The sequence below is a fragment of the Orycteropus afer genome, unplaced genomic scaffold (assembly GCF_000298275.1).
Source record: "Orycteropus afer afer isolate SDZICR_OR568_19922 unplaced genomic scaffold, OryAfe1.0 scaffold00017, whole genome shotgun sequence".
Taxonomy (NCBI): Eukaryota; Metazoa; Chordata; class Mammalia; order Tubulidentata; family Orycteropodidae; genus Orycteropus; species Orycteropus afer.
In genome coordinates, this window is record NW_006921604.1 from 13,217,983 (window position 1) to 13,233,527 (window position 15,545).

At 41.9% G+C, this 15,545-nt stretch overlaps 1 protein-coding gene across 1 annotated transcript in view; it reads right to left on the reverse strand.

The window, feature by feature from the left end:
* Positions 1 to 2,706: 2,706 nt before the first annotated feature.
* RFX8 (regulatory factor X8) overlaps positions 2,707 to 15,545 on the reverse strand; it is a 99,744-nt gene continuing 86,905 nt past the window's right edge. Inside the window, 3 exon segments of the mRNA XM_007959540.1 lie at positions 2,707 to 2,883; positions 12,469 to 12,770; positions 13,599 to 13,715. Of these exon segments, the coding sequence (XP_007957731.1) occupies positions 2,707 to 2,883; positions 12,469 to 12,770; positions 13,599 to 13,715 (596 nt within the window).

A 15,545-nucleotide genomic window follows, 5' to 3' on the forward strand; every position in this document is an offset into this window, starting at 1 on the left:
CTTGGAATCTTTCTGTGAGCTTCTTAGGCATCCTTCCACCAGGAACCTCCAATGCAATTCCCTTGAATGTGGGCAATGTCTTTTTATTTTTTAAAGTACATTTTCATACATAACATATAAAGACAATAAACAAATAGAATCATAAGCCTGGTACATTTTCACAAGGTAATCACACTGCATGACCACCACCAGACCAAGAGTTAGAATGCTACAGAGTTCATGAAAACGTCCCTCTTCCTCCTTGTTATTAAAACCAATTGCCATCAGTCAATTCCTACCCATGGTGACTCCATGTGTATTACTGTTCTCCATGGGAATTTCAATGACTGATTTTTCAGGAAAAAGATTGACAGACTTTTCTTCCCAAGTGCCTCTGGGTGGACTCAAACCTCTCACCTCTTGGTTCACAGCTGAATGCATTAGCCAACCATTTGCACCACCCAGGGACTCCCTGTTATTACCCACCCTCGTTCCCTATCCTAACTTCTAACACCACAGATGGATAGATCAAAATGGTTTTCTTTGGTAAGCCTGGTTGAACTTCTCAAAGACAGAATGCCTAGAATGACCTCTGCTAGCTTGCAGTTAACTAGTTCACCCACAAACATGCAAACAAAATTCACTGTTCTCAGACTTATAAATGCTGTTGTGACCTTTGTTCCCTGACTTGGTCCACCAACTGCCGACTCACATTCGAGCAAATAAATTACATGCAAAAATCACTGAAGAGTAGGCAGAAGAATAAATATCTCTGAGTTGTTCTTTGGTTAGTAACAACTACACCTAGAAAGTTTAAGAAATGAGAGGATATATTAAAGTGTATTAGTAATGGGCTGTAAATTATAACTATAGTGGTTATGTTTGTGTGTCAACTTGGCTGGGCCTGGTTGAGTGGCTGGGCAGCTGGTGGTAGTTATTCCCCATGATGAGACTGGCAATGAACTCCATGGTGGGATCTACCACAAGCAGCTGAGTAGCTGCCTTTGGGATGTGGTCTGCTTCCTGTATAAGGAGAAGCCTTGGGAAATGGTCTCTAGCTTACAGCATGCTTGAACCCTGCATGTAGCCGCATCATTGTTCAGCAGCCTTCCATGCTCTGCAGACCTTGGGACTTTCAGTGGACTTGAATTAATGGCCTGCCATGTGGTTTGATAACATCGGAACTATGCCTTGTTAGTCGTCAATCTTGGGCTTGGCAGCCTCAGCAGCCAGCAGCTGAGTGAAGAAAAGCCTCCAGCTTCAGTGGGCTGGGAGCAGGAGGCAGAGCTGAAGCCCAATGCTGAGGGGCTTTCACCCAGCCCCTAGAGCCTGGCACTTTGAACTTGGACTTAAAGCCTCCAAAATGTAAGAGAATAAACTCCTGTTTGATAAGGCATCCCATTTGTGTATATGTCCTTCAGAGCGGTGCTAGGTAACCAGAACAAAACCATATCACCACCAGCAGTTGCCATCAAGTTGATTCTGACTCATGGCATCCCTCTTTTGTCAGAGTTGATCCATGCTCTATAGGGGTTTCAATGGCTGATTTTTCAGAAACAGGTCACCAGGCCTTTCTTCTGAGGCACCTGTGGTTGGATTCTAACTTCCAACCTTTTGTTTGGCAGCCGAGTGAATTAACCATTCGCACCACCCAAGGACTCCCTTTTTGAACTGCAAAAACTACAAAATTCCTAATGAATCTAGTGATATATATTTCTTATGTTTCTTTAAAGCTTCCAAGAATGTAAACTAAAAAAACCCCAAACTCACTGCCATTGACTCGATTCCGACTCATAGCACAACCCCCCCACTGGGTGTCCAAGGCTGTATATCTTTATGGAAGTGGATTGCCCCATCTTCCTTCCTTGGAGTGGCTGATGGGTTTGAATCACTGACCTGCTGGTTACCAGCCGAATGCCGTATCCACTACTCCATCAGAGCTCCAAGAATTGAGGGAAATTTAACTCATTTCATATGTAATATGTGGTGAATAAAATATTCTCTATTCTTTCCATATATACCAGCAATCATATTAAGCATGGATTTTAAAATTCTTTTTAAATATTGTATCAGAGAAAAATGGATCTGGTCTCACAATGATCTGATTTTAGTTTCAACACTTTTTACAATTTTGCTGCAGAGAGAAATAAAAAGTGATTCAAAGCAGAACAGCATCATTAGTTGCAGACATTGTTGCATTCAAAATCCTACCTCACTTTAAGAAAGTTGCAATGGCAAACCAAAGACATTTAATGGACCACAGAGTGAGTCTAATAGTGGTATTTCACTGAGTTCTGTTCCTCACCGCCTGATGGGGTCTTTCTACAAATTCTGTTTTGATTGAGTATTACTAAGGGGAAGGAAAATATTACCATTAGTATTTCACTGCTTGGACCAATTTGTGTTCTTCAAAACTTGTTATCTTTCTCTGAAGGCTTGTCCATTTCTTTAATCCCAGAGCAAGATTTTTTAAAGTTCTCTTAAGTTCAAAAGTAAAAATACTTGGAAAATCCCAAAAGAAAAGTAATGGAGGCAAAAATTATTCTCCAAATCAGTTTATGTGTTTGATCAAAACTGTTTGAAATACATATAAACATAAAATAGAGAACGCTACATCTATTATGTACATAAAGTCTTCTCCACTGTTAATACAAAGTTTTAGCATTTAACATATTTTTTAAGAATGAAAATCTATCAGTTATCTCATGTCCTATTCAAATAATAATCTTACATATTAGCATTGCTTTCCCTGAAATAAATATTCTCAGAGCTTTGGGGGACATCTGACACATGGATCACAAATTTTTGTCCATCTCTGAGGGTTATGAGGGCTTCTTGCCCTACAGGTAGGCTGAGTCTTGTGCTACTTTTGGTGTCCTTGTCTTCCAATAGTATCAGAATTAGGTACAAGGGGAAATTAAAAAAGAAAAAGATACAAGGAGAAAGTTACACTTTCTGTTGCAGTAACTACCATTTGAATTATTCTAGCAAGCTCTCTTTTCCACCTTGGGAATAAACTGCTGTTGTTGTTGTTGGGAGGAGCTCTGGTGGCACAGTGCCTAAGGCATTTGACTGCTAACTGGAAGGTTGGTGGTTCAAACCCACCAGCCACTCTGTGGAAGGACTATGAGGCAATCTACTTCCATATAGATTTACCACCTTGGAAACCCAGTGGGGGTCACTATGAATTGGAATCGATTTGTTGGCAATGGGTTTGGATTTTTTGGTGTTGCCGGGTGCCACTGAGTTGTCTTTGACTAACAGCAATTCCATGTGACAAAGTAGAACTTTGCCACAGGGTTTTCTTGGCTGTAATCTTTACAGGAGCAGATTACCAGGTCTTTCTGACAGATCTTTCTCCTGTGGAGTGGTTAGGTGGGTTTGAACTGCCAACCTTTTATTTAGTAGATGACTGTTTAACTGTTTGCATCACCAGGGCTCCTTTTATTCCTACTAACAGCAACAACAACAAACCTGTTGCCATGGAGTTGATTCTGACTCATGGTGACCTCATGTGTTTCAGAATAGAACTTCTCCATAGGGATTTCTTGGCTGTGATCTTTATGAAGCTGATTGCCAGCCTTTTCTTCCATGGAGATGGTGCGGGTGGGGTTTGAACGGCCAATCATTAGGTTAGTAGTTGACAACAAACTGCTTTTACCAGCCAGGAGATCTTAATTTCTCCAGGAACACTCAAGGTCTGGTGAGTGTTCATGGGAGAAATCACAATCCAGGGATATACAAGAAAAAGGGAAGCACGGTCCTCAGGGCAGATGGACTTCCTTTAGGAAAAGGAATGGGAAACTGAGGTTGTTCATGAGAAACACCCTCAAGGTACTGTGGAAGCAAGCCTCTTCCTTTAAAGACAGAGAGAGAGTGGATGAAAATCAGAAGGGAGCTTGTGCAATGTAATGCAGGTCTCCATGTGGCTGCAGGGCCCATGGCATTGGCCATTTCTGGATAGACACCAATCCCTGCATCTCCCATCCATCGCTGGTGCAGACACAGTCAGTTCAGGTTCCCACCCAAATATCCCTCTACCATCCACCAAATACAACAACTACAAAGAAAAAAATGACTGTGAAAACAGTCAGTTGATAATTGGTTGAAATGGCATTCCATGTAGTAACAGATTTGAGAGATCCATAGGTTATTGTGTAACTGTGTCAGTTTTTTAGACAAGTTATTTAATCTGTCTAAGTCTTTCCATCAGGGAAACAGATATGATATACCATCTTTCTCTTAGCTCCAGAGGTGCTCTGAAGATTGATAAATCCTTGGACATGATTACTTTAAATCCAATATGAATGTATTGTCTTAATCAGATTTAATCAATAAACAAAAAAGCCTTTGGCATCGAGTTGATTCTGACTCATGGTGACCCCATTTGTTACTGAGTAAAAATGACAATAGGGCTTTCTTGGCTGTAATCTTTAGGGGAGCAGGTGGCCAAGCCTTTCTTCCCTGGTGCAGTTGGGTGGGTTTGAATGGCCAACCTTTAGGTTAGTAGATAAGCGCAAACCACCTGAGCCACCCGGGGACCTCAAACCCTCCATCACCTAATATGATTTCTAACGTAAGTTTAATGAGAGTCAATTTCTCACTCTCTCTACATTCAACAATCAGCATCACAACCCAATAAAAAGATACTTTTCTCCAAAAAAAAAAAAAGTCTTCACTTTAACCCAATAAGTGAAGAATCACTTATTTATAATATTTCTGTTGTGCTTTAGTCCTTGAGCACATGATCCAAGTTGAAAATCGTGTAGGTTATACATTTTTGCTTTTTTTAAAAAAAATTTTTATTGTGATTTGGGTGAAAGGTTACAGAGTAAATTCACTTTCCATACAGCAGCTCACATACACTTTGTCTCATGACTACAGTTTCCCACAATGCAACAGCTCCCCTCCTACTCCCTCCCCATAGTTACCTTTTCCCCGTGTCCTTCCCTCCTTGCACTCCTGCCCCCAGATCTGTCTCCCTGTGCATAAACAGCCTTTCTATTCCCGCATGACTAATCGCTCCAAGGAGCATATCTACCTAACATAAATGTTTAACTCATATGTTTGTCTTTTGTTTGGCTGGAAGCCAATTCCAGACCTGAAGGGCAGCTATGGGTCATAGTCTCAGTGGTTCCATCAGGCTCTATAAGACCAGCAAACCTAGTCCTCCTCCCCCTCCCTTTTTTTTTTTTTTAACATGATTTTGAATTTTGTTCCATATTGTTCTCCCACTCTATCCAGGATCTCCTACCAAGATGCCCCTCTGAGTGGTTGACAGCGGTAGCCAGGCATCATCTAGTTCTGGTCTCATAGTCGTATAGGCTGAGGATCGCATGGTGTACCAGTCACTTGGACTAATTGTTTCCATGTGTTTTTGGTTTTCTTCATTCTTCTTTGCTCTGGATAAGGAGAGACCCATTGTTGCATCTAGATAGGTGCTTGCAAGCTTTTAAGATCCTAGTCACTATTCAAGAAAGTAGGATGTGGAACAATGTTTTGGGTAGCATGGTAGTTATGCTTATGTGTCAACTTGGCTGGGCCTGGTTGAGTGGCTGGGCAGCTGGTGGTAGTTATTCTCCATGATGAGACTGGCAATCAACTCCATGGTGGGATCTACCACAAGCAGCTGAGTAGCTGCCTTTGGGATGTGGTCTGCTTCCTGTATGTAAGGAGAAGCTTTGGGAATGGTCTCTAGCTTATGGCACCTTGAACCCTACATGTAGCCGTGTCATTGTTCAGCAGCCTGCCATGCTCTGCCAACCTTGGGACTTACAATGGACTTGAATTAATGGCCTGCCGTGTGATTTGGTAATATCAGGACTGTGTCTTTTTACTTGCCTCAGCAGCCAGCAGCTGTCTGAGTGAAGAAAAGCCTCAAGCTTCAGTGGGCTGGGAGCAGGAGGCAGAGCTGAAGCCCAAGGCTGAGGGGCTTTCACCCAGCCCCTAGATCTTGGCACTTTGAACTTGGACTTAAAGCCTCCAAATTGTAAGAATAAACTCCTGTTTGTTTAAGCCATCTCATTTGTGGTATATTCTTGTCAGAGCAGCACTAGGTAACCTGAACAGGTAGTATGTTATGCCAATTGAGTTTGATATCCCCTGCGACTATGGTCCCGAACCCACAGGTCCAACTATTCGCTCCCTCTGGGTAGCTGGCTATGGCCAAGAAGTGACTACAACCTTGTCCCTTAGAGTGTACATTTTTTAAAAGAATATTCTTTCTGTAATATCAGTATTATTTTCACATTATTCTTAAGCATGCCTTGGCATTTTACACTCTTGAACATTGTTAGAATGTAGAGAGTGACAGATGGATATGGCAGTCTGGAGTGCTGACTTCATTTGTTATTGGAGGTGCAGGGCACCGCTCAATTGTTCAGAGAATGAGGCTGCCACAGATGTGCAGCTGAATAGTGTGTTAACTCGAGGCAGATGAATGCAGATAGGACAAAGAGGGTGTGCTTTTCTGTTGATCACAAGTGCAAATGCTGAATAATGAACGTAATGAAAACTAGACAAGCGTAACTTTTTGGTGTTAGATTGTTTAAGTCATTATAGCTAATTCAGCAGGCATGAATGAACAGAGGCAGGTTTAATTATTCTCTAATGCATATTACCTTGGATTATATGACACTTAATCTGGTTGCATTTCTTTTTTATGTTGTTCAATTGAGTATCTAATATCATTTCTATTGTTGCCACCAATTAAATATAGGTCAAACCCCATTGCAATAAATTTCCAGGGAGCTAGGGGCTTGGGTAGAGAGTGTTACGGGAAAGGGCTCAGATTAGGTGTTTGCTGGAATAATAATGAGTGGTGGTTAGTGGGGCTTACTCTGTTCTAAGAAATAGTCTAAACATTTTACACTGATTAACTTATTTAAATCTCATAACAGCCCTATAGAATTAGATATTAGATATCAGTATCCCCATTTTGCTGATGAAGAAACTAAGGAACAGATAAGTAACTTGCCCCAGGAAGAGGAGACATTTGAATCCAGAAAGTTATGTACCTGAACTGCACACTTAACCCGATGCTTGTTAATTATAGTGAATGTTACTTAATTAAATGGGAAAAGAGACGTGGCCTGAAAATATTTTGCCATATAATACTGGGACACCCATAACATACCTGACTGGGACTGTGACTAACCTCATTGGCTCTACACAGGCATTTTTCTAACCACAGGATGAAATGACTGCCAGCAGTCCAGTAGAAGTGTAATTATATTTTCCGTGTGACTGAAACCAAAAAACCAAACTCACTGCCGTCAAATCAGATCAAACTCATAGCGACCCCTCCTTGGGTTTCCAAGGTGGTATCACTACACAAGTAGAGTGCCCAATCTTCCTTCTGAGGAGTGGCTGGTGGGTTTGAACCACCAGCCATCTGATTAGCAGTCAAATTTAAATAAAAATTCCCCAAAACTGAAGAGTCTTTTAAATGTCTCAGAGGGCTCCTAAGGAGATCTGCTGGTGTTGTGGTTAAGGAACTGGGCTGCTAACCAGCCCCTCTGTGGAAGAAAGATGGGGCAGTCTGCTTCCGTAAAGATCTACGGCCTTGGAAACCATATGGGGGTCACTATGAGTTGGAATTACTTGATAGCAGTGGGTTTGGTATTTTTTTTGGTTAAGAGGGCTCCTACTTAAAAACGTTTTTATGATACATCTTGTAAAGCTAAGAATCTATGAAGCAAGAAACTATCCCCTAATCTGAAGAACAAATCTTAGAGTGCTAAGTGCATGCACTTTTTGGATGTCTTGGTCTGTCTGGCCAATACAAGTTCAAGACAGGGTGAAGTCAGGAACCTAACGTTCTAAGTAAGGGAGCAGCACATGGAACATGAGTATGAGAGCTTCGATAAGTACGTTTAAAGCACTCAGGAAAATCTGTCCAGGTCCAGGAGTATTTCCAGTTTCTTAGAGACTGTCTTTCTCCTGTTGTTGTTACGATTCCGACTCATAAAACCCCATGCATGCAGAGTAGAACTGCTGTATAGGGTTTTCAATGGCTGTGGCCTTTTAGAAGCAGGTTGCCAGACCTGTCTTCAGAGGTATGTCTGGGTGGGTTTGAACTGCCAACCTTTCAGCTAGTAGTTCAGCACTTAACTGTTCGCACCACCCAGCTGCTGCCTCCTTTCTCCTGTTGTTGTGTACCATTGAATTGATTCAAACTCATACTGACCCTATAGGACAGAGTAGAACTACCCCACAGGGTTTTCTGGATTGTAATCTTTATTGTAGCAGATTACCAAATCTTTTGACCCTCAGAGCCATTGGTGGGTATAGGCCACTGATCTTTTAGTTAGCATCTGAGAACTTTAATTGAGCCACCAGGGATCATTTTCCTTTCTCCAAACACTAAGGATATGGCTTTTCACAGTGATAGTGCCTTGAAGAAAGGACTCACATTAAGACAATTTCACTTTTCCAAAGTTTTTTTTTTTTTTCCGTATTTGACTAAATCGTCAAAAATTAAGATATTTTAATTTACTCATAACTCACCTCTTTTGGAATTAAAGCACATAATATCATACCCTCTGGGGAGAGGGTAAGGATCTCTGGTGGTATAGTGATTAAGGTATTTGGCTGCTAACCAAAAGGTCCGTGGTTCAAACCTACCAGCTGCAATTTGCTTCTGTAAAGATTTATAGCCTTGGAAACCCAATAGGGGTTGCTGTGAGTCAGAATCAACTTGAGTTTTTTTGAGGGGAGAGGATGATGGAAAATGACAATCTGTGGAGGTTTGAATCCCTTCTCTACCACTTATTGGCTAGGTGACCTTGGGAAAATTAATCAAGTCCTCTATGTGCCTCAGTTGTGCCATCTGTGAAATGCGGGTAATGACCACACCTATTTCATTAGGTTATTGTGAGAGAAAGAAGAAATAATACATTTAAAAAGGCCTAGCATGGGGAGACCATCAGTATCTTCTCCACCCACTTCCATCTGTGGCAGAAAAACTAAATGTTTACTCCCAGTTACTTGGCAATTAGGGCATATAAAACTGCCATGCTACATTCCTACCTCTCATCCATCCAGTGACAGGGCCAATCTGCTCACCTGGAGCTGAATGCTGTGGCCCTACACACATTCTTGTTCTGTTGAGGCTCCACAGAGTACACTCAGCTGCTGTCACCATGACTGGGTATGTGCTTCAAACTGTCAGGAGCAAAAAAATTCTCCTGAGCACAGACTGGCCAAGAGGTTCTTTCTTCAGATCTAACTGGGCCTTCTCTCTGACAATAACACTGAAATACTAGGCTCCATGAGTGGCACCTTAACGGCATCCAGCTTTTCCTCTTCTAAAGAGGCCCAGGTCATACTCACAAATTGGGTTCCATGATTTGGGGTCAGAATTTCATGCCTCATTTGTCATGTTTGCTTTCATATACACACCACAAAGGAGTTTTCTTATTTACAGACACACATCTGAATCTACTGCACAAAGGGCAGCAAATGCAGCTGGATATATGAATTTATGATCCCAGCATAAAACTAAGACCAAATATGGTCAAAAAGGGCAGTTTAAGCCAGAAAGATGCATGTTCTTTGCCACTGTTCATATTATTTTTGTCTAAAGCATATCTTGCCAATTAGGTGATTGATAATGGCTTGTATTGGTCCTCAGCAACCTGGAGAACTTGGAATGAAGGCTTTGTTTAGGAAAGGAAGGACCCTGAAAGGTTCTGGTCATTTTGAGGACTGTAGGGCATGAACAAAGGGCTCTGGTGGTACAGTGATTAAGGCATTTGGCTGCTAACAAAAAGGTCGGCAGTTTGAGCACACCAATCACTCCAAGGAAGAAAGATGAGGGGGGCAGCCTCAGTGAAAATGTATAGCCTTGGAAACCCAGGGAGGTCACTATGAGTCAGAATCAACTCAATGGCAATGAGTTTGGTTTGGTTTGAGGGCATGAACAGAGTTATGGATTGACTTTGGCCAATCTATTTCCATTGTGATGTTGTTGTTGTTGTTATGTGCCGTCGAGTCGGCCCTGACTCATAGCGACCCCTCCTTGGGTTTCCGAGGCAGTATCACTACGGAAGTAGGATTGCCCAACCTTCCTTCTGAGGAGTGGCTGGTGGGTTTGAACCGCCAGCCGTCTGGTTAGCAGGCAAGTGTCTTAGCCACTATGCTACCAGAGCTCCTTCCATTGTGATACCTCCTCAGAAACCCAAGGAGGGGTCGCTCTGAGTCGGATCCAACTCGATGGCAGTGAGTTTGTTTTTTCTGGTTTTATATCCCCCCAATTTTTATGTTGTAAATCCTAACCTCTATGCCTGTGCTTTAAGGAGTTCTGGTAGTGTAGTGAGTAAGACATTTGGTGGCTAACCAGAAGGTCTGTGGTTCAAACCCACTAGCTGCTCTGCAGGAGGAAGATGAGGCAAACTACTTCCATAAAAATTTACAGTCTTGGAAATCCAATGGGGGTCGCTAAGAATTGGAATCAACAATGGGGGTTGCTATGAATTGGAATCAACTTGATGGCCATGGGTATGCCTGTGCTTATAATCCCATTTGGGAATGGGTTGTTTGGTATGTTAATGAGTCAGGATTGGTATAAGGTATCTAGTCTATCTCTTTTGTGATATAAAAGAGATTGAACAAGCAAGCTAAGAAGCAGAGATGGGGAAGACTAATGCCAAGCCACATGAAGATCTCCAAGGATCCAGGAAACAAGCTGAAGAGACAAGGACCTTACCCCAGAGCTGACAGAGAGAAAGCCTTCCCTTAGAGCTGGTGCCCTGAATTTGGACTTCTAGCCTCCTAAATTATGAGAAAAGAATTTCTGTTTAGTAAATCCACCCATTTGTGGTATTTCTATTATAGCAGCACTGGGTAACTAAGACAAACACTTTCATATTGTGACTCATTCTGACAGTCACGACCATGATTAACTGACACTGAGGACAACATGCCTGTCTCTAAAGGTCTCCTACTAAGCACAACTTCTCATCTACTCAAAAGGAGGAGACCTAAAGAGAGCCTATGTTAAGTAGATAAACATCCAAAACATGTTTATAGATGTTTTAGAAATGAGTACTAAGATAATTGCTGTCACTAATTTTATTTTTCCTGAAATTAGTCCACTCTCCTCTCCCCAGTGGAGGAAATTCAATTGCTTCCTACATCAGCCCAGTCTCATCTCCTTGGCATTCAAGTATCTGTCTCCAATCTGAGTCCTACTCTTCTCTGGGCTGGGCCCTCCTCCAATTGAAATCAAAGACTTGAGTGTTGTGGGATAGAGTGGACTTGAGATCAGGCAGCCAGGGCTCAAATATCTGTTCCACTGTTTACCTGCATTTACTTGCTGTGTGACTTTGTGCAAATCACTCAGGTTCTCTGAGGCTCAGTTTCCTTATCTAACACATAAAAATAAAAAGAACAGACACTCTGCAGGACTGTATGACTTTGAGATAATATATGTAATGGGTATATCTGGGTGGGTTTGAACTGCCAAACTTTTGGCTAGTAATTGAGTGCTTAATCATTTGTAACACCCAGGAACTTCATAAAGGGTATATAACCTGTTGTCATCAAGTCAATTCTGACCCACAGTGACCCTTTAAAATAGAATAGAAATGACCCACGGGATTTCCAAAGCTATAATCTTTACAGAAGCAGACTGTCACATTTTTCTTCTGTGGAGCTGCTGGTGGATTTGAACTGCTGATCTTACAGTGAGTAGCCAAGTGTTTAACCACTGCATCACCCAGGCTCCAAAGGGTTTATACCAAAAACCCACTGCTATCGAGTTGATTCTGACTCATAGTGACCCCATGTAGTAGGTGCTAAATAAATAGCAATGCTTATTTTTATCTTTCAAGAAATACTCCTATTTAATCTTTTCAAAATCTTTTCTATTCACACTACTCAAGATTTCCTGCCTTTGAACTCTAAAGGCATTTCTAGTCCATACTACTTAGTTTAGCAGTCAGTGATGTTCTATTGCTTAGTTAGAGTAACCATGCCAGCTAGCTGGTGAGCTCTGGGAATGCAAGACCCAAGTCATCCAAACATTTCCCATTTCTCATCATGCCAGGCACATGTCAGTGCTCCATAAACCTAAGCCAACCAGTGATAAACCAATAAGCTATTCTAATCACCCCAAGCAAAATCTCCAGTAACAAAAATGTTTCCAAAATTCTTCATCAATGATTGCACAATGTCATTTTTATGGGTTTCCTAACCAATCTTTAGGAGTTCTGGTGGCACCATGGTTAAAGCATTTAGCTGCTAACCAGAAGGTTGGCAGTTCAAACCCACCAGTTGCTTCACAGAAGAAAGATGAGGCAAACTGCTTCTGTAAAGATTTACAGCTTTGGAAACCCTATGAGGGCAGTTCTACTCTATCCTATAGGGTTGCTATGAGTCAGAATCAACTTGATGGCAGTGGGTTTGGTGTTTTGGTTTTGTTAACTACCTTTTAATTTTTACTCCCTAGAAACAACTGTATGGAAATCAGAATCCTGAGGGCTCTACCTTACTGCCCATGGCAGTGTCCACATGGAAGCCCAGGACCCTTAGAGTCACGCTACTCACACTTGTGGGACACTGGCTCTGGCTTCTATGTTTCAGGATCCTTGGGCTTTTGTTCTCCTGAGTTGCTGATGAATCTGGAGGATGGGAAAGTGCCTGGTCTGGCTGGATGCAAGACTGGTCATCTGATAGCATTTCCTTGAGATTCTCCATGTCCTCCTCCTCCTCCTCTTCTTCCTCTGTGCATGATTGAAGTGTATGAATCACATATTCCAAAAGCAGCAACTGAAACAGATGCCAGGAGCCTATATTAAAATAACAACCAAAAATGAATAGACAGATAGATAGACAGATACTTAAATAAATTTCTGTGAAACTAACAGCTTTTCTGGGGTTTTTAACTCCTATTTACCAGAATCTCATTCCTATAATTGATCCTAAAGAGGCCGGGGTGGGGTCAACCATGAAGGCCACTTTCCAGACCCAGAGAGTCCAAGGCAGGGCAGCTTTTGGACAGAAAGAAAACCAAAACCAAACCAAACCAGTTGCTACTGACTTGATTCCAACTCACAACGACTCCATGTGTGTCAGAGCAAAACTGTGCTCCATAGGGTTTTCAGTGGTAGATTGTTAGGTCTTTCTTCTGAGGCTCTCTGGGTGGATTCAAACTGCCAAACTTCTGGTTACGGGCAAGCACTTAATCATTCACACCACCCGGGGACTACTTCACTATGTCTACCATCTGCATACAGTGGCAACTTTATCAGTCATTATACCTGAAAGTTAAATGTGGGTACCCCAAAGATCCCATTCTTCCTCCATCTTAGTTGTTTCCCCTCGTGCTTTGCTCAAAATGTCACAAAGAACATAATTCAGAAACAAGGGGAAGTTTCCTACATGTCCAACAATGATGATAGCCAAACAAAACATGGTTCATCTTTTGTTGGACCATTATGTTGCTGTTAATACAAAGACTGCTATAGTTTTGTCTGGGTTTCTGTATCTACGTTTTATTTTACACTGAAATGTTAATCACAATGACTATAGATTCTACATAGCAAGAAGGAAAATACTTATGCTATAATAATGTCTTCGAAGGGTAGAATACAAATGTTTTGTATCCTCTGACTTACCAAAACTATCCCTGTGGCAGAGGGTCATAGCTTTGCTCATGGCAGTGAAAAGGAAATTCCATCTTAGCTGGAAGCTGGCAGCCAATTTGATAAACTCCTCTTTGTTTCTGCTTAGCTATTACATTTTTGTGAGAAAAAAATGCTGGGGTTTATGATAAAGTCAAGTGAAACAGCATGCTTTCATATGCACACATTTGTCATGAACAGAAATTTTTAAAGGGGCCAAACGAGAAGAGGAAGACAAAATGATGTTAAGGGCGAGAACTGAGGCAAGTGCATCCGGGCCTATTTCTGGTCTTGCTCCATCCCCTGTGGAGAAGATTCCAGGGCAGACCCTTTGAAGTGGTGGAGAGAGGAAGGAGGAGGTGGGAGATTGGCCTACTTTTTAAAATTCCCACATGATTTTTAAAAAGAGGTCACTTATGAGGTGTAACGGAGAAATGCTGCAAGGGCAAACTCCAGTCTTCTTGGAAATAGCTGTTGAGAGGGTTGGTAGCTGTATTATACTTACACTTCTGCATGCTAAGTCTAATTATAAAAAAAAGGGCACAGAGTTTCATAACAGTGGACATTAACTGTTAATTTCAAAACTCGCCACTGTACATGTAAATTATCACAGGACCAGAAGTCCTGCCCATGTCTCTAGCAGAACCGAGGTTTGAATGGTACTGCTAACAAGGTTTATTTGGATCATACTCTAAGTTTATCACCCAAACTAGTTGTTTTTAAGTAGACTCCAACTCATGGTGACCCCATGTGTGCATAACTGTACTCTCTAGGGCTTTTCATGGCTCATTTTTCAGAAGTAGATCCTCAGGTCTTTCTTTTGAGGCACCCCTGGATGGACTTGAACCCCTACCCTTTTGGTTAGCAGCCAAGCTTGTTAACTCACATCATCCAAATCCAAAGTAAACCTATTACATTAAGCCAATCCCGACTCATGGTGACCCCGCATGTATCAGAGCACAACTGCTCCATAGGGTTTTCTTGGTTGTAATCTCTATAGAAGCAGATAGACTGGTCTTTCTTCCATGGTGCTGCTGAGTGGGTTCGAACTGCCAATCTTTTGGTTAGTAGTTGAGTGTAAACCATTTATGCCACACAGGGACTCCAAATTTACTACAAACCAGTGGAATCATATAGACTTCAAATGCATATGTTGAAATAAATGCCCCTGAAACTTCCTCTCATGATATGCTGTGTGGACCATCCACTGAACTCAAAAGCATTGCTTTGAAGAAGAGATGTGGAGACTGGCTAGAGATGAGGAAATGCCCTTTCTCATCTTTGCTTCTCTTCCCTTCTGCTCCCATTGGAAGGACAGGATGTGCAGAGGGTTGCCTGAACTTTGGTGGCTGTGAACTCCCTTCAGTAGCAGCAATTCACTGGCAGCATCCATCTCCCATGCCTTCTCACTCCTGTTTCTTACCACCTGCATTGGCACTCTCAGGAGGAACCCTGCTGGTCAAGGGGGTGGAGTAGGTTTAACTTGAAGGGACAATGAGAGTACCAAAAACACATGGATACTCTCTAAAAGTATTGGGAAAGGTAGTTCTGGACAATCAGAGCCCTCTCTCTGCACAAACTTTTAGACATGAACCAAAAACAACACTGAGCCCTCTTCTGATCACTACCAGAATGCAGCACTTCCTGGGCCTCCATTTAGAAATTATTTTTGACCCTGAATTGCACGAGAACAGTGAGAATGAAACACATGACAAGGTTTAGCATTTCCCTGTGTTAGCACTGCTACCAGATGCTCCCAACTGAAGCCATTAGTCATCTCCGACAAGCCCAAGGGCTTACATTTTAACAGTCTGAGTATTTTATTGACAGTAGTCTGTTTTTTTTTTTTTTTTTTTTAAATCAGCTAAGCTATTTTATGAAAACAAGTCCTTCAAAGGCATGCAGTTACAAAAACACCATTTTTCTGACATGCCTCATTTG